Genomic DNA, 19,561 nt, shown 5'->3' with positions numbered 1-19,561 from the left:
TTCTGCTTGTTAAATAAAATTATAAATTAGGACCTGCCTTTTAAATATGTTTGTTGTACTTCACAATGCCATATGAATTTAACTTAAGAGATACTGGAATCCAACTCTGACATTCTAGACAGCACTCATGCACCAGAATCTATTCAATAATATTCACTTGATTAGGATTTATTTCTTCTCTGTTTTCCTTTTAGTTGGCTCTTGCTGAATCAAAGAACATAGGATTTATCTCCAAAGATAATGCCAAAGCTGTACCAGAAGAAAATACTGTATGGCATACTTATCCCCTGGGCTTTAGCTCACCTCAGCACCAATGGACAACTCAGTCCCAGATACATTCTCCATCCTGCCAGAATGCATCAATACAAGCAGTGCAAGCCCTTATCCAAAATTCACAAAAACATGAGCAGGTTGGATACACGAGTGCTTTTATTTTATTTATCAAGCTTTTATCTACTTGCATGTTATCCAGGTCTGAGCAACCAACATACCTAAATCGAATAATAAAATTAAAACATAATTTAACAAAATAGCACAATATAATCAATTACCTCATGCACTGAGAAATAACCCATAATCCAGTAACCAACATTCCTCCTCCATATGAATTCTCAAATGTTCACAAAGTCAAGTTTTTATTCATTTCAAAAAGCCAAGGAAAGTGGGGCCCATCTGATCTCTATGGCAGCATTATTCCAGATAAGAGAGGTAGATAATCCAGCCCTTGTTTCCTCTGAATTATAGGGGTATCAGGTTATAGGATCAGATATGATCAAGTTTAATAATAATTCATATACATTTCAAATAATATTAAATATGTTTATTGAGGAGTTGTGAGTTTTATGGAGAATGGGTTAGTTGTGGTTTCCCCAACTTTGAAATGCAATTCTTTGTTATATTTGGCTGCAAAGGCAGTTAAGACAATTTGCAATCAATCTTCAGTGCTTGATATAGAGAAAGATGAAAGTTCACTGGAGTGGAAAGACTTTCACTTGGGGAATTCAGAAACACTTATTAATTCTCATATACTTTGATCTACAGTATTTTAGATCTGGGCTAAAATATTTGTCTCAGGATTTAGTTTTGTTTCTATAAAAAATTGAGAAGTTGGAGGTGATATCTGGAAGTTGTAACAAAAGTTTAAGTGAAGATGTTTGTAATTCTGTGGTTCATATTTCTTCTTTTTTCCTATAACAGCACCTAGGCCGCCATTTTAAGTGATTGTTTTGTTAAACATAGCCATGTGGCTGACCCTTTATGAATAAAGCTTAGATATCCTTTGGAATCAAGCATTATCACTTACTGCATAAACTTATCTTTTTATTGCAAAATTAAAAACAAAACATACTGAATAATGTCTAAGTACCACACAGATCCTCACAACAAAAAAGTTGGCAGTGTTCTTCCTATTTTGTTTAGGGAATTGGGGTAGAAGTGGAAGGCAGAGTTGCTTTGCCCTAGCTTAGTTATAAGTTAAACAGATATTAGAAATATCCCATTAATGTGCAATGTTCTATATTTTAATATATTTTGCGTTGGCTAGGCTTATTTTCTGCCCAAGAAGTAAGGAGCATAATGCTTGTACTTCAATTAATGTTAACATTTTAGTGGCTATTGCTATCCACGCATGAATGCTGGCCATCCCAGGTGGATTTTGTGAATGCTGGAAAGATATACTAGATCTACAGCCGCAGATTTATATCTTCCACTGTATAACTATAGTGGACTGTAGTAAACAGATGCAGGAGATAATTTCAGGTAGTAAAACAGTGACCAGAGAGCAGAACTGAACTCTTTCTGCACTTACAGCTGTTCTCCCCAGCTGCTCTTCTTCTGTGCAGGTGAAACTGAAAAGCCCAAATGGGATAGGCAGAATACCTTAGGGCAGGGGTAGGCAACCTTGGCTCTTTTATGACTCATGGACTTCAACTCCCAGAATTCCTGAGCCAGCTATGCTGGCTCAGGAATTCTGGGAGTTGAAGTCCATGAGTCATAAAAGAGCCAAGGTTGCCTACCCCTGCCTTAGGGATAGAGGAAATATTCAGCAATCTTTACCATCTCTCTGTGAATTCTGTTTCCACTTCCCATGCATAGGAAGTTTCCTACATTTAAACTTAATTACATCCAAAGCCTCTCCCTTTCTGTTTGAACTGTCATGTCCATTTCAAACAGCTTCCATTGTGGTATAGAAGTTAGTGTGGTAGATTAAGATTTGGAAGATCATAATTTAGATTTTGGCTATATAGTTTCTGGATGATTTAACCTGGGTATTGCTCTAAGCATAATGGAGCCTACCTAAGAGATTTGTGGTAAACATTAATAAAAAGAAAACCCCAAAGGATAAAGCTACATATTGAACCCATCAGCCACTAGATGGGAAAGGAAATTTGTGAATAATAAATTACCTTGGCATTTTTACAAACGCTCAATTTTCCTTCCTTAGAGTTATTCCCAACTCCCATTCACAAAGACACTCTGGAAAACCTCTCACCCATCCATTTTGTTGCCTTATAAGTTTCATGTATATTGAAAGCTATTTGAATAGTGTCTGCTTCTTTTCATTGCTCTGTATATCTGGGGAAAGCTATAGATCAGGAAACACAACCTATGACCCCCAACAAGGCAGCATTCAGCTCTACCAACCAACTACTTTTGGGAGGGGAAGTCTGCACAGCCACTTCTGACTATGGAGCTAGACTTCAACAATCTCACTACCAAAAATCAGAAACATCAATTTGTGGGAGGGAACATACACAAAGTATAAACAAGCTGGAAGATCCCAGCCCATTTTCTATCATTGTCCCATCCTCAGCATCCCCCTTTGAAATTATGAGTTCCTAAAAAATTATCCATTCCATTCTAGATAACTGCTAATTTACAAAACTTGTCATCTCTTTATTAATATGTATTCTCACCCACTTGCTTCGCTAGGTTTCAGTGGAATGCAAAGTTCCCAAGAGAGGAAGTGTATATCCAAAGTCTAGATTTCACCAATGGAAGTAAAGTTCTTGTTTTTACTCCTGTACCTTACTCCTTCATACAATTTATGCTAAAGAAAGAAAGAGGGGAAAACTATTCCCATCCCCCTATTTACATGGCAAAGAAATAGCTGCTATAACTCCTTCAACAACCATTACTATTGAGCACATTGTCAGTGACAGAAGATATCAGAAAGGCCAAGGGACTGATTTTGAGGCATAAGTTTCAGTGCTCATTTTCAAGGTTTCTTTTAGAAAAACCAAGATCCATTGTAGAGATTTGGCTGATTAGGATGGATGTAGATATTGATTGGAGCACTTGATTTATTTGTTTAATATGGGGAGATTTTTGTTTCCCTTGTGTATGTTTTGTGGCATTTGATGTGGAACTTCCTGTTTGATCTCTATGAACAGGAATTGCTTGTGCAATTGGAATCCTGCAGAGATATCCTGGGATCTGTCAAGAAGCAGCTTGTGGACTGCCAGCAGGAAATGAAGGCAGCTGATCAACAGCTGCAGGAACAGAAGCAGGAATGTGAAGAGCTGACAAGGACTCTGGAGGACTGCAGGCTGAAAGCACAGCATTGGAAATCCTCAGTGGAAGTTCTAGAAAGGTGAAGGTGGGGGAAAAAAAGGCTTGGGCTGTTACTGTAATGATCTCAAGGGGCATGGCTTTGACTCAGTTCTTTTGGCAGTTGCACTGGTTGTGACCTCAGAAGATGCATCATAGAACCTTTTTAGTGATTTGTCTCTTACAGAAACTCTTCTCGTTATGCAGATTCCCATAACTTCTGGGGAAGGACTTTGGCACAGTAACAGAGTATCTACTTTGCACCAGTGGTGGGATTCAAATATGTTAACAACTCGTTCTCTGTGTGGATGCCGCTTCCGGAATTCCATTCTGGGCCTGGGCAACAAAAAAAATAGCTACCGGTTCTGCTGAAGTGGTGCAAACTGGCTGAATCCCACCACTGCTTTGCACACAGAAAATTTCAAGTTAGCATTTCTTAACAGGACTGGAAAAGGTTCTGCTGGAGAGTTGTTGCCAATCGTTAAGTATAAACAACATTGTACTAAATCAGAATGAAGCATATGCTGCTCCACCAGAATGCTTTTTTGCAACCTTTGAACTCTGATTTCATTGCCAAAGTTCAGTGATAAGCTACCAAACAACAGCCCTTTTTGATGGGTTGCATGTTGGTATATGTATTTCTTTTTTAGAAAATAAAAAGTATGTTATTTTTTAAAAAAATAAAAAACCATCCAGTTGTGGAGGGAAAGGTCAAAAATATTGGTCTTTCCCTTCTGATGACATCTTCACATCAATTCTATGTCCCTGTAGCCCTTTGTCATTGAAAACATACTATAGGTTATTAAAATACTGCAGCCCCTGGTCCTGAGTTAGATAGAATTGTTTTTTGACCCAGTATAAAGCAGCCCCTTATGTCTGTCCAGGACATAATTTTAATGATTCAATTTGGTATTTACTTATGGGAGGATGAAGAAAAGCGTACGATTGATTTTTCCATGATATTAACATGGAAGGTTCTTTTGTTCTGATGATGTGATTTCACTCTTTAACATTATTTTTTGTTGTGATAATCAGCCAAGGATGTGAACAGTGATGATTAAAGTGATGATTAAAAGCTGGCTTCAGGAATAACACACATCAGCATTTGTTGTTGCCAAAGTTATCAAATATCTCCACTCATGGACTCAGAAATATTATACTGATATTATTTAGCTTTGATGTTTATAAAAGCATATGTACACAATTAATTTGTTCAGAGAAAGTTGTTTGGCAAGGAAAGGTATCCAGTAACATATAAAGCAATGGATATTTACAGATCCTCTAAAATAATGCAGACAGAATAGTGGACAAATGCAACTTCCATGCAAATACATTTTATAGCCTCACAACAATGCAAAAGACCCCCTTGTGGGTGCCATAACCTCTTACAGTAAAGTATATCTTCAAAAAGGCCTCTACTGCAGCATTCTGCTGTTAGATAGAATAATAATGATAAAGGCACACTTAGAACCATTTAGGATTTTAAAGGTTAATATCAATGCCTTAAATTGTTCCTCATGAGCAATATTTTACATATGCAAGATGGTGAAAGAATTTATTTCTTCTATGTTTCATCATTAACAAAATTTGTGGAGCCCTTAGAGTAATGCTAAGATATTTGCAGGAAAAAAAATTCTCTTCTCTAGGACTTCCTACAATTGCTATATGATATGGTGGAGTCACATGGCTATTCCAGTTAGCAGTGAAAGCATAGAGACCCCTATCTGCAATAAGCCTGGTGCTGCTATAAAGATTTTTTTTAAAGTTAAGCAAAGCCAGAAGAGATTTCTGGCTCAGATGACATAGTTTAAAAAAATAAATGTAATCCTTGTTCACTCCCAGCCAGTGAAATTAATATTTTTTGTAGAGTTTTAGAAAAATCCTTACAAAAATTGTCCATTCAAAATGGATAAGTAAAGCAGATTTTTAAAGATCTACCATCCCTTAATATGTAATGTATTCTGTTAACAATCCATTTGAATTTGGATTGCGATGTGTCATAAGTCTGCCTTTAATTGAAGATTAAGTAAATGACCTTTAATTCTTTCCATTTCAGTCATATGATGATGACTGAAAAAATAGTTTGAATTCTCATCTGAAAGCTTGTCTGCTTTTGATATGCTTTGAACTTAAAAAAAACAGTTCTAGAAAGATATTAGAAACAGCAGCTCAAAAACAGAAGAGATAAATATAACAGCTTTTCAGTAATAAACATGTACAAGAGTATATGCAGAAAAATAAATGTCCATTCTCCTACTGTCATAATAGGGGAGTGATCTCAGCATTTCCCTTGGTTAGGTAGTGTTGTGGAAATCAATTATGCTGGTTTCATCTATAACTGGGGTGCTTGTGAACCCCTAATTCACACATTCACTACATTCATTTATAAAGTTCTAACTCCTCGTGCTTTGCTTAAGACACCAGACTAAAAAGCAGAAGAATGTGAGTTCTAGTCCCACCTTAGCCAACTGGGGGACGTTGGGCGAGTCCTTTACTCTTAGCTCAACATATGTCCAAGGATAGTTATTGCCAGGGAATATAGGAGGGAGAAATTGTGTTGACTATGTTGCCGCCTTGAATTATTTATAAAAATAATAAAGATGGGATACAAATAAATAATAAATACAATTTCTGCCGCTTTCCCCCTTGGGAAAGAAAAGTCCTCTCAGCCCTTGGGGACTGCCATCAAACTGTTCCTGGCTTTATTTTCAGGACCAGCTGATGTCAATAGGGAGTCAGATTTCACTGGAGGGCATTTTTGCATCACCACATACATTTATCCAAATAATAGGAAGGGCCTACGAAACAATTGCTAGACCCAAACTCCCATTACTGCCAGCTAGCAGTAATGATCATAAATAGCTTTCCAGTCAGGAACCTGGGAAGGCAGTATGCAGAATAAGGACTTCATTCTTTACCATAATGCAAAAGCGAAATGTTTACTGCTGTCATCATGACCATGGTTTTTCAGAGAAGCAGTTTAAAGGAATTCTTTTGATCCTTATGTTAAATGAAATGTAGTTTTATTTATTTGTTTGTCAGTCTATTGTAATTGAATGTGTGGATTCTCAGAATACCATATACCCAGTCTACTATGAGATCATCTCAAATCCCGCCTCCCTTTTTCTTCCAACAAGTATTTCAGATGTACGGCTTTTATAATTGGACAAAGAGCAGAGGGGAAGGTAGTTGGAAAGGAAGGATTTTGATGGGGGAGGGAGTGAACTTGTTCCTTCTACATTTTCTGATAGAAAATGAATTATTCATCCAAACCCTATTTTGCAAAGAAGCAACTGGTCTTTAGAGATATGCAAAGATAGTTCCACTCTGACAGGCAAGGGCATGCCCATGGTCTGAATGATCTTGGCCCAAAATTGTTCATATTTCTTTTCATTTCTCAGAGAGAAGGAGGCCTTGGAGATAGCAATCGAAAGCCAGACTCAACAACTTGATGCCTCCCATCTGGAGGTAGAGCGCCTGAAATCGATGAACGGAGAGCTACAGAAACAGCGAAAACTCCTTGAAGAGCAAAAAGAAGATGCGATTAAGGAAAGGGAGAGGACACGGAAGGAATTGGAGCGGGGGTGAGATGCTGCAGTTGTGTCTCTAGCACTGTGTAATGAAAGAGGAATAGGACAAGAGGATATTGGTAGGTAGCAGTTAGTAGAAGAACAACTGAGACATTCCATTATGTGGGTGGGAAAATAATCTGTGAAGAACAAATCCTTTTCACTCAGTGAAAAGAAAGTCCTGTCAAATTGCTACAAAATTTCAGGGCTAATTAATTAGGATTAGGGTATAACTAAAAATAGAAAAATAGGCAGAAAACACTTATTTATGCAACAGTTGTGGAATTGGATGCTGCAATATATGAAGGCAATCATTTAAGATTATTTAAAAATGTAGATATGGAGAACACAGTCAACAATAAACTTAGATATGACTATAGTTAATTGTTATTCCACAATTAGACACAGCACAACTTTAATACTTGTTACTGAGCTGTCGTGACACAGTGGTTAGAATGCAGTACTGCAAGCTAACTCATTGCTCACTCCAGGAGTTTGATTCTGAATGGCTCAAGGTTGACTTAGCCTTCCATCCTTCTGAGGTTGGTAAATGAGGACCCAGATTGTTGAGGGCAATATGCTGACTCTGTAAACCACTTAGACCGGGCTGTAAAGCACTATGAAGCGGTATATAAGTCTAATTGCTATTGCTACTGGAGAAGAACAGTAAGAACATCTATTTGTCCTTAATGTCTAATCTGAATCCTTTCCAGAGTCATGGTTGCCTGGGATTTAAAATAAAATCCTGGAATGGGGGGTCCTAACAGATCTTTTACTTTCTCATTATTGCAATCTTGTCAATGACTACATCAGTATTTCTTGATAAATGTAAAGACAGTACAAATATGTTTTGGCATCTTTTGGCCAATATGCCAAAATCCAGTTTCCACACTGATATTCTCATTCTGTTTTATGCAAGTTATGATCTATAATCCAGAGGCTCTGGATTATAGCATAATTAACTTGCAAGTCAATATCCATATTTTCCAACTCAGATTCAGAATACAAACATGGTATCCCCACACATTCAGGATGCATCTATAATGTGTTCAGCATAATCTGCTATGGTTTATGCAAAGCCTAATTAGACTTTTCTCTTTTCACAGGCAAAGGTCTCAGGAGCAACTTGAGGAAAGAATGTCAGTCCTGAAGAAAGAGTTAGTGAATGTGAAGGAATCTTTGAACCAAGCCATGCTGGAGAAAGATGTCCTGGAGAGCGCAAAGGAAGGCTTGAGCAAAGCACTTTCCAAAGTAAGGATTGCTTGTTGATGTGTTTTCACATACCATTCGGCTCTATTTCCATCTCTTGCCCTGACTTGGCAGATGTCTCCACATTCAGTTCAGAAGTAATCCTGCTGCAACATTTCACATTGTCGCTGTATCTTGCTTTTCTAAAAAATATTTTATGGAGGATATTCTATGTAAAACGTTAAAGAAGTGTTAAGTGCTTCTTTATTTTACTAGTTTCTGCTTGCATAAACATAAAAAGATGTTGACTCCAGCATAGATGTGATGCTTCCAGCTAAATAAAAAAAGTGAGATAGTACTGACCTTAATTCTGTAGATTGGTATTGTACTTGAACCTGACCCTTGAACTGTTATTGCCCAGCTGAATGCTGACACCTCAGTCAGTCTACTCTAGACTAATATATAAACTTTGTCCCTGGAACAGTATATTTGACTGTGGTTATTTGTACCTTAATTGCCATTCTTATAAGCCACTCAGATTTGAACTGTTTGAATCAGCATAGAAATAATTGGCCATTTGGGGTGGGAGTTCCAAATGGAAACCATGAACACATAGAATGAAGAAAGCTGGCTACCTTAGTTACATCAGGTCTATATTACAACTTTAGAGAAGAGTGTTTGAAGCATCAGGTTTTCAAAAAATGCTAGAGACACCAGATTGGAGAAAGCTAGTTTAAAATACCTAGAATATATCATTCTCTAATCATAAAAATCATCAATTGCTTTCCTGATGATGAAAAAAACATACAATAAAACAATTAGCCTTTACTTTATTGCAAAGCAATGACAGAGGGGGGAAAATAGGAAATCTGAAACAGGCTAATGCTGTAGGAAAAAAACAGCCAAAGTTTATTTTTCACAGCTTTAGAGGAGAAAACAGCAGATCTGTGGATGAATTGCTTGCATGCTGTCATATTTTCAGAGTTTAACATTTCAAAAGAGCAATTTGTGTGCAAAGTTAGATCTCTTTTCTCAGAAATATTATGCCCACCAATCCTGTGATTCAATGAAGTCTTTGGGCAGATCCTTCATGAGTAAGTGTGTTGGTCAAAAACTTCAGTAAAAACTACTACAGCTGCTCACATTGGCTCAGCTTAATGAGTAGCAGAATTTTTTTGCCACCCACTCTTTTGGGGCCTGTTTAACATTTCTGGAAGAAAAATGGCATTTTTCTAATAAGAATATTTCTGATTACATAATGATCTTAAAGAGAAATAGCACTTTCATTTGTACTTATGGATGCCAAAAATCATTCTCTGTCTTGTTTTAGGATGCAGTTAAATTTGAGTAGCATTGAATAGGGAATGGCCTGATCAGATTTACATTTTTAAAATGTAATATTTTAATAACGTCCTTGATCTTTATGTTAATAATTTTGTACAACCTTTATTTTAATCTACATCTGATGAAACAACTAGCACTCAAAAAGTATGCATTTTCTCTCAGGAATCCATGCATTGTATCGAAGAGAGCAATCAAGATAGGACTAGACGGAGACATTGGAGTAAATATGCATTCAGAATTAAAGAATTATTTACCATGTCATGCAGATAGATGGATATTATTGTATTACTAATTAACTAGTCATTAAAAACTAATTGCCATGCTTACAGTTTATCCAAATAGTAAAAATGATAAGGTTTGATGACATTGTGAGTGTAGTCTAATCTGAATATGCCTACAATTTCCACCTCAGGTTGAAGCCAGCAACACTGAGCTTGAACTCTCCATACACAAAATGAAATCAGAAGATGCTGAACTAAGGGATTCGCTAGCCAGGATGGGAGCTCTGAATGAAGGACTAGCAAATGACAAAATCAAACTAAACCACATCATCCTACAGGTAACAAGATACTACAGTAATTGTGCTATTGTCAGGCGTGAAGAATCAGGACCAGTTCCAGTTGAGATTATTTATTGCTCATGCCTATACACAAGAATCTTAGTCAACGAACAGGCAGCACTAAATTGGCACTAGGTAAGAGTTAACAGAATTCAAGAAGGATGGGACTTGGACCTCTTATGGGAACATAACAACTCCAGGCTGATTCCTCTCTTGATTCTGCCCTCAGGCTCTGTTTCTCTTTCTTCTACAGCTATGAACAGACCTTAGCAAAGAGCAATAATTGTACACGTCAGCTTGTTTGCACTTGATGAATAACAACTTTCAAGATTTAAATATTGAATGAAAACTACTAACAGATTCGTAGATTGAAAATAAACATATTAATTGCACTTTATTCAAGAGAAAGGGCATAGTTACTCTTCAAGATAATAATAAAGAATACAGAATACAGAAAAGTGAGATACTGAAACAAAACAAAAGCAAAACAGAAAAATTATCATAAGGAGGAACTTTCAATAGCTCTCCTTTTCCCTTTCTTTTCATAGTCCGTTTCTAATCACTACATAAATATTTGCACTTTTCTTGAAATATTGGAGATTGTTATTTACATTTGTTTAAACCATTTCATTTGATATTTTTATAATTGATCTCATACCTCTTTTTTCTTTAAAAAAATTTCCCAAATGTCTAAGCCTGCCTTTTTGTATATTATAGAAAAGGGAGCAATTCTTGCATGAATTTAGTTAAATAAATATATAGAATGAGCTCTGCTCTTGCTTCATATTCTCTGACTTTAATCTCCCATTCTTGTATTATTGGCAGATTTTCACTTTTCTAATATTGTAGCAAATTGGTTCTGGTCACTGCCAGTACATATCTTATAGATTATGATACTTTTTGTTTATGTTGTCTGGAATTATTCCTAGTAAAAATATGTATGGTTTTAGTTAAAATTCTATTTTTTAAAAAAAACCCATAAAGTTTTAGTGTTATTTCCTTCCAGTATTTTGGACACACATACAACACAAACACACAAACATAAAACCAATGCATATGGTAGAATGTGTTTATATATATATATATATATATATATATATATATATATATATATATATTATTGTATTTCCCATATTGATTATAGTTAGATTCAGTGGTGGGATTCAGCCAGTTCACACCAGTTCAACAGAACCGGTAGCTAATTTTTTGTTGCCCAGGTCCAGAATGGACTTCTGGTAGCAGATCCCAGAGTGCCGATTATTCACATATTTGAATCCCACCACTGGTTAGATTTTCCCATTTTGGGAATCATTGACAGGGTTTTAAACTATCCATAAAACATTTTGTACCAATTGTTCCTAAAATTGTAATTTGGAGTCAGTTTTATTGATTTTTCTATAGTTCTTCCCATTGTTACAATGTAATTATGTCTTTGATATTTCACATTCCATTTTACTATGCTGTTTATAATTTATTCTATCTCTGTATCATATGTCAAAAAAACTTTATAGAAGAGTCCCAATAGATACTGATTTTGTATATTTCAAAATGTAATGTTTCAAATTCTGCTACCTTTTTTGAGGTGCCTCCTTCTTCCCCAATGTCACTTTAGGCACATTAACCTTGGTAAGTTTTTACCTTCATTAGCAAGTCTTGCTATGTCTCTGCAGTAATACGATTTCTGAATTCAGATAAGCCACATTAGCAGACATGATGTTTTATAGATAGTATACAGCTTTGTCAATTATTCCAAAGAGGGACAAATCGTACCATAATCAATGTGAGAAATGCAATAATAAATAGAACATTCTACCATGTGCATTGCTCTGTGTGTATGTTTGTGTATGTTTTATATATATACATATACACACAAACATACAGACAGACACACACACACACATATATATACTTTCATGTTAAATTACATCAGAATAACAAGTATTTGATGGTGATGCTAATGGGGAAATCACCAGTCTTATCGTCAGAAAGTTCCAAATTTTTTTTAGCAGACTTTCTTTCATAATATATTTTTGTTGCCGCAGCGGCGGCAGCAGCGTTTCTTTCTTTGTACCATTAATATCTATGAAGTCCATTGGCTAAACTGTCTCCTTCTAAAATTAATATTCTGTTATTTGAATATTTTATCCCTGTTATTATCCATAATAGACAATTTACTTGACAATATAGTTTGATCTTAGAAAAAACAAGTCTACTATCTTTTCAGTCTTGTAAGATTTTGAATCTTACTCTTGTGTATTCTCCATTCCATATTGAATCTGTTAATTATTCGTTTTCATTCCTACAAAATTTTATCTGAAATTTGAACTGCTGCAAAAGCTTGCAGAGAATAAGCCATTTGTGATAGTTGTTGTTTGACATTGCTATATAACAATGTTTTGAATTGTTCTCCTACATTCATTTTGTCTTGGGCCTCTACATATAGTCACTTGTTTTGTGAAATAGGCAGCTATATAAATTTGACAAATAAATAAAATTTATATAATTCCTAGGTCTGAGAGAAAGAGAAAGAGAGAGAGAGGGAGGGAGGGAGGGAGGGAGGGAGGGAGGGAGGGAGGGAGAGAGAGAGAGAGAGAAAAAGAGAGAGAGAGAGAGAAAAAGAGAGAGAGAGAGAGAGACTGTCTTTTTGTTTCTAATTTGGTTTAACAACCACACTAAACAAAGTAAATTACTGCAAATGTTTTTAAAATTATAAATTATATTGTGGGTTGCTCCTAGCAAGATCACAGGAGATGAGATTTAAAAAATTTGTTTTTTTAATGATATGGCTTCAATTATATGCACATGCATAGCGCACCTGCCTACACTATATCCATTGAAGTAACTTCATTAAGGCAATGGAAAATAGGAATAGTTTAAAACCCTGTGTAGTGATCCCACTGTTGTATCTGCCCTTACGATAATAATAATAATAATAATAATAATAATAATAATAATAATAATAATAATAATAATAATGCCAAATCCAGTCTGAACATCTGGCTGACTGTGCGATGATCCATAATAATAATAATAGTAATAATATAGTAGTAGTGGTGGTGGTGGTAGTAATAGTAATAATGTGGATATTAATTACATACATCTCAGTTGGCTCTTAGGATTGCAGGCTGGAGAATTGCAGATGGCTGGAAATGTGCAAGTCTGTGTATAAAATTTAAATCAAATTTTGCCTAAAATGTTTTTCAGCACAAATGCCAAATCTATATTGACTAGGATCCACAATCAAACCATCAATATTTCTGTCCTGTTGTTATTTTCCATTTGACAGTTGCACATTTGGTAGAAATTTGTCAATATAAAAACACAGAACTAGGTAAGCAGACAAACAACCTGACTTGGAAGAGAGGGCAAGGGAGAAAAGTGTGTTTGTGGGTCTGTGTGTCTCTGTGTGTGGGTCTGTCTGTCTCTGTCTTTATCTCTGTCTCTGTCTGTCTGTCTCTCTCTCTCTCTCTCTCTCTCTCTCTCTCTCTCTCTCTGTGTGTGTGTGTGTGTGTGTGTTTGTGTGTGTGTGTGTGTGTGTGTGTACACACCAGTATATACTTACATAGATGCAGCCGTCTATGCTTATAAAGTTGCTAATTTATTCTCATTTTGCAACTTACAAATAAAGTTACTGCAAGATTGCAATATTTCTGCATCATTCACTTTTGCTGGCATGACTACAAGTTAAGCCTGCCATTTATGTTCCTGTCCACCTTCTGTCCTCCCACTTCTAGAACTTGTACATCCCTGTGTTTCCTCTTCCTGTGTAGCTTGAAGATGAGAAGAGCAAGCTGGTAGGGAGGAAGCAGGAGCTGGAGCAAGAGCAAGTGGTTTGGCGAGAACAGCTTGCACTCTTTGAAAAGGAGCAGATGCACATGAGGGCAGAGAAACAAGAGTTGGAGCAGAGTTGCCAAGCCTTCGAAGAGAAAGGGGAAATGCTGGAAGGAGAAATAGCCTTGCTGAGAAGGGAAAGAGTCCAGCTACAGGACCAAATGATGCAGGTATGAAAAGATGAGGAGGCCTTTTATCACAGCAAAGTACAGTATGTACATCAGAATCAACTTGGATTAACTTGGTTGTTCTGATTCAGACTTTTGCATTTAGCTGGATAACTCTGGAAAGATGACAAGCAAAGCTTGGTAAACAACTAGACAAACTTACATTCTATAGCCAAAAGAAAATGAATTTATGCAAATCACCCAAACTTATTGTATTTTTTTTTCTTGATTGCTAACATTATGGGGAGAGTACGTTAATCTATAACTTTGCATCCCTATCACCAAGGACACTTTTTCCCCCTGTCTTTATATTCTGGCATGTTAGGTATATGGAATAGTACTAGGATCCAAGGATTGCTATGTGACAAGGATATAAATAGATCTGTAAAACCCCTAAAGGCTGTACATTTTAAGATATAAAGTATTCGGTTTAATAATAGTTTCTGTGAAGGAATTCATAGAAGACTTGCACTCAAAGTTGTAGCACAATGAACACAGGGCTGAAAGAAGATTCTTTTTAGAAAAAAAATTAATGGATCATTTTATTAATTATATTTATATCTTTTTTTTCTTTAGAACTTTTGCCTTTTTTATAAATTCTTCAGCTCCTGCTACTAGTATCTGTCTCTCTGATACATGTTTTTATCTATATTCTACCAGCTGAATAGCCAGAAACAAACTCTAGGTGAGCAACTGGCCCAGAGCCACAGAGAGATCGAAATGCAGACCGAGTCACTCATCCGTGTGCTACAAGAGAAGGAAGACATAGCTAAGGAAAAGGCACAGCTGGCTGTGGAGCTCACTGCATTGCAGAGACAGAAGAAGTTGTTAACAGAGGAGATGGACACTCTCAGGTAATGATTGTCTCTGATGAAATAATGGGATATGAAACAGAACAGTGACCTGGAGTTAAATGCATGCAAATTCTGAATGAACATTAGAAAAAAATTCTTAACAGTAAAAACAGTTATATATTGGAATCAATTACCAAGGGAAGTGGAAGTCTCCCTTTTAATGAATATATTCAAGCAGTGCAGCCATTTATCAGGAATACTTTAATTTGGATCTAAATCACTTGTAGGTTCCAAAACATCACTCCTTTCAATTCTATGATTTGATGATTCCCTAACAGTAACATTGTGGATTAACTTAAAGCTTAAGTTAACTTAATGATTCAGTTATGACTGGCCTCACATGAGATTAAGTTACTTTTATCAGGTAAGATTTGCTCTATTCTTGCTTAAACACACGAGTTCTGAACTTAAAACAGAGATCAAATGTTCACATGAATACAGGCTGTAGAGAAGTACCTCATAATATATTAAATGAGACAGGAAAGCTGAAGATTTTTTCCAGTTTCTTGTAAATGTATTCTGGCATAACTACAGTAAGTTTATATTTAACCCATCCCTGAATCATGTTTATTCATTATTTTACCAACTACCTGAGGAGCCAATTAAAATAAAGTTTCATGGTTTCACCATCACATAGAAAATTAATACTTTACAGGTTTTTTTTCCTGATCTAAATTGGATAGCTTTACTTTTGCTGCATTCTCTTTCAATTTAGAGTAGGCTGCTTGTCTCCCAAGATCATCCAAATCTTTAAAGGACACTGTTGTTCTGGCAAATGAATTATTTACTAATTGTTGGCTTTAACTAACTCAAACTTGGGTGGTGGTGGGTATTTTGGTTCTTACTTGACAAACAGAAGAAGAGATTGGTCTGAAATGGTATAGGGTTTCCTGCTTGAGCAGGGGGTTGGACTAGAAGATCTCCAAGGTCACTTCCAATTTTATTATTCTGTTATTCTATTAACAAGGTACTTCTCTATGGCTTATATCTCCAATTGTCCAATTTGCTGTTTCTATCTTTTTTTTTTTTTTTTTTTGGCTCTGCCTTGCTGCTACTGATTCTCCACATTCCATAGAAGCATGCTTGTTTGTATATTAATAATTATAATAATGCCTCTAGTTTTCCTTGCTTTAGCCACCCCAGTGTGATGAATGAGTCAGTTGGGGCAAAAAGTCAATTATGGAGGAGAATAGGAGAACTGTAGTTCAAAGTAAGATCTATACAGAAATGTAGCAGTGATGAAGACCTACTTGAAGAGAATTATTAGTTCCTGAACAGACTTTGCTTTCAGATTGACTTCTCCAGCTCCTACTGTTGCAAAGCTGGATTTCTCAATGTTCAATGCTCTCTAAACTATTGGTGTCCCATGTCAGATATTTATAAATGATTATAAAACTGTGCTTGCTAATTTCTGATCTTTGTTAATTTCTTGTCTGTCACTGTTATCATATAGCTCCTGCAAATCCATTTTTAAAATCTCAATGAAATAATGTTTAGTTCTGTATTGATTAATATGTCTGTAGTGATTGAAAAACTAAAGGAAATCTGAATAAATATGGTGATTTTCAACTTTTTCCTCATTACCAAGGCTTATGTTTTATTTTACAATTGTTTTAGCAGTAGTATCTAGCCAACATTGTCAAGTATGGGTTTAAATGCTAAGCAAGGTCAGGCCAGATTAATATTTAGATGAGAGAACATCAGAGAAGCCCAGGATATAGGCTAAACTGAGAAGTAAGAAAAAAAATCTTGAAAGAAAGCAATGGCAAATTACATTGGTACTACTGCTAAGAAAACTGCAGGATGCACTCTTGTAATTAAAACTAATATTTATGGTTCTCAGAGTATCTTTCCCCACAAATATAGTGCAGAAATCTTGCCTTCTGGATTTCACATGAGTGAGTGGTATCAGATCCTGTGGTGGGTTGTATTACCAGTGCCAACAAACATGTATATTACAGAAAGTCCTTGACTTATGACCCAAAGCTGGCTGGGAAGGTTACAAGCATGGTTCCGGGACAATGCATCGGTCATAAATATATGCCAGTTGCTAAGCTGAACAACAGCCTCTTTTTAAAGATCATTGCTTTGTGGATGTCTGCAGATCCAAGGTGAAGATAGTCTAATTGATTGGCACTGATTATATCCTAATGTGCTTTTAGAACAGAGAAGGAATCCCTGGAAACCAGCCTTTTTGAGGCACAAGAGCTGGCAGCTCAACTTGAAGCCCGCAAGGAACAATTAGAAGGAGAAAATCAAGGCATTGATCTTTCCAGGAAGGCACTCCAAGGTACAGTAGGCATAATCTGATTCAACAATACATTTGGATACAAAAATTCAGCAAGTCTGAGTTTTTCCACTGAGTTTATTTATTTTATATGGCCTAACAGAATACAGCATTAACTGTTGTATTTATTTTCGGTACTCATGCTGCTGCTTCTTCCCGGGAGATCCTTGTGAGGTCCAGCAGCCAGAATGTGTTGACTATTTAGCCACAACAAAGTCACATTGCCCAGGGTGCACCACGAGGAAGCATGTCTGCATTGCACTCATTTTTTACTGAGTGACAATATTTCATAAGAGGGAAATCTTTTATCCAATTCTGGGAATTTTAGCTGGATATTTTAAAACCATTTTATGCAAGGCAATTTTTAAAAAAAAAACTTTTGTGCTAACACAGCTTGGTTGTTAGCATTCTCATAATAACTAATAAAAACACAGAAAATAGAGAGCAGCAGTAAATAAACATTTCCAGGCTAGAACCATATGCAAAGTGAAGCCTTCAAGAAGCTGTTTTGATACCAAAACTTTTAGCCGTTTATCAGTTGGATTTAGGCATGAACAGTTAGATGAGCTATGAGATGATGCATCACAATGTTGCAGCCGCATCACACTGCAGACTCATTTTCAATTGGTAATTTTTTTACAGGTATTAATACCAAGCCAAGTGTCTAGCTTCCAATAAATAAGTTCTCCTGCTACCATATCACACTGCTAATTCATATTCAGTTTAATTGTTCTGGTGCTTTTCAATTAACAGTCATATTATTTGAACAGAAAAGATACTGACTCAATTTCATAAAGTACGGTAGCTGCAACTTTTTTTCTAAATGGTTTTGGAAGATCTACAATCAAAACTCATATTTACTACCTTTTCTGGGTGCAGTGCCCATTTCATTATTCATTTTGATCAAAAGCAAAGAAAATGTTCCAAGAAGCAGGAAAAATACTTAACAGTCTTCAATAATTAATATTAGTTTTATGGTTCTCAGGACATCAGATTCTACAACATTAGAAAATCAATTTTGCTGTAACAGGATATTAAAAAACTAAAGTACATCTTTCTTTTGGATCATCTTCATTTGTGAGAGATAATATTGGTTGAAAAACACAGCAACTCTGTGTCTTTAAGAAATGAAGCATTTTTAATGAAAGATTGTTCTAATCACATCTGATCTCCAGATTGCGCCTGTCAACAAATTATTTTTTGGACAACAGTGTTGTATATCGGCTTGCATATGTTACAATCTTGTGTATTTCTTTAAGATTATAAATGTACTTATATATTTTTTAAAAAAATGGAGAAGTAGATGGTCTTTGTTTCTTTTGTGCTTTGTATCTGTTACTCTTGTTCTTTGATTGGTTTTACTTTTCAAAGTTATTGAAATTAACATTATATTTTTTTAAAAAAATTGATGGGATATAGTCTTAATCCCATAGAGAGCTCTATGCTGACTTCTGAAACAGTAATTTTGAAATATCACTTTCTGGGAAGCCTTATATGCACATTTCTGAGGCTCTTGAATGCATTTGATAGTCCACTCTATGACACATTTAACGAAGAGAAGGACGAGGGGGGACATGATAGCAGTGTTCCAATATCTCAGGGGCTGCCACAAAGAAGAGGGAGTCAAGCTATTTTCCAAAGCGCCTGAAGGCAGGACAAGAAGCAACGGGTGAAAACTAACCAAAGAGAGAAGCAACCTAGAACTAAGGAGAAACTTCCTGACAGTTAGAACAATTAACCAGTGGAACAACCTGCCTCCAGAAGTGGTGAATGCGCCAACATTGGAAGTTTTTAAGAAGAAACTGAGCAGCCATTTGTCAGAAATGGTATAGGGTTTCCTGCCTGAGCAGGGGGTTGGACTAGATGACCTTCAAGGTCCCTTCCAGGTCCCTTCCAACATTATTACTATTATTATTATTATGGATTATCGCACAGTCAGCCAGATGTTCAGACTGGATTTGGCATTTTGTCTACCTATCGAGTCCTTACCCAGGACCTGGGATAGGCAGATGTGGATGTTTGATGGTATTACAGGTATCGTCGCAGGATGGAAGCAGTTCCTAATAAGGCCGCCTTTTGCAATTGACTAATAGCGAATTTGTCAATGCCAATGGTGTTCAAGTGGTGCTCCAGTTGTTTTGGGATTGCACCCAAGGAGCCTATTACTATTGGTACTACCCTTGCTTGCTTTGCCACAGTCTTTCTATTTCTAT

The 19,561-nt window shown here is 36.1% G+C and overlaps 1 protein-coding gene across 6 annotated transcripts in view; it reads left to right on the top strand.

The window, feature by feature from the left end:
• Nucleotides 1-19,561, top strand: part of CROCC2 (ciliary rootlet coiled-coil, rootletin family member 2) — a 100,124-nt gene that overhangs the window by 29,251 nt on the left and 51,312 nt on the right. For all 6 annotated transcript variants that reach the window (XM_039320571.1, XM_039320570.1, XM_039320569.1 and 3 more), the window contains 8 exons: nt 195-410; nt 3,393-3,592; nt 6,951-7,133; nt 8,225-8,369; nt 10,063-10,209; nt 13,980-14,210; nt 14,868-15,061; nt 17,224-17,351. In XM_039320571.1, coding sequence (XP_039176505.1) covers nt 195-410; nt 3,393-3,592; nt 6,951-7,133; nt 8,225-8,369; nt 10,063-10,209; nt 13,980-14,210; nt 14,868-15,061; nt 17,224-17,351 — 1,444 coding nt within the window. The remainder of the gene's footprint in view (nt 1-194; nt 411-3,392; nt 3,593-6,950; nt 7,134-8,224; nt 8,370-10,062; nt 10,210-13,979; nt 14,211-14,867; nt 15,062-17,223; nt 17,352-19,561) is intronic.

Source organism: Crotalus tigris, unplaced genomic scaffold, assembly GCF_016545835.1.
Source record: "Crotalus tigris isolate CLP2741 ecotype Arizona unplaced genomic scaffold, ASM1654583v1 scf7180000023658.1318691, whole genome shotgun sequence".
Taxonomy (NCBI): Eukaryota; Metazoa; Chordata; class Lepidosauria; order Squamata; family Viperidae; genus Crotalus; species Crotalus tigris.
The sequence above is the reverse complement of the archived record's forward strand: the minus strand, read 5'-3'. Positions and strand labels throughout refer to the sequence as shown.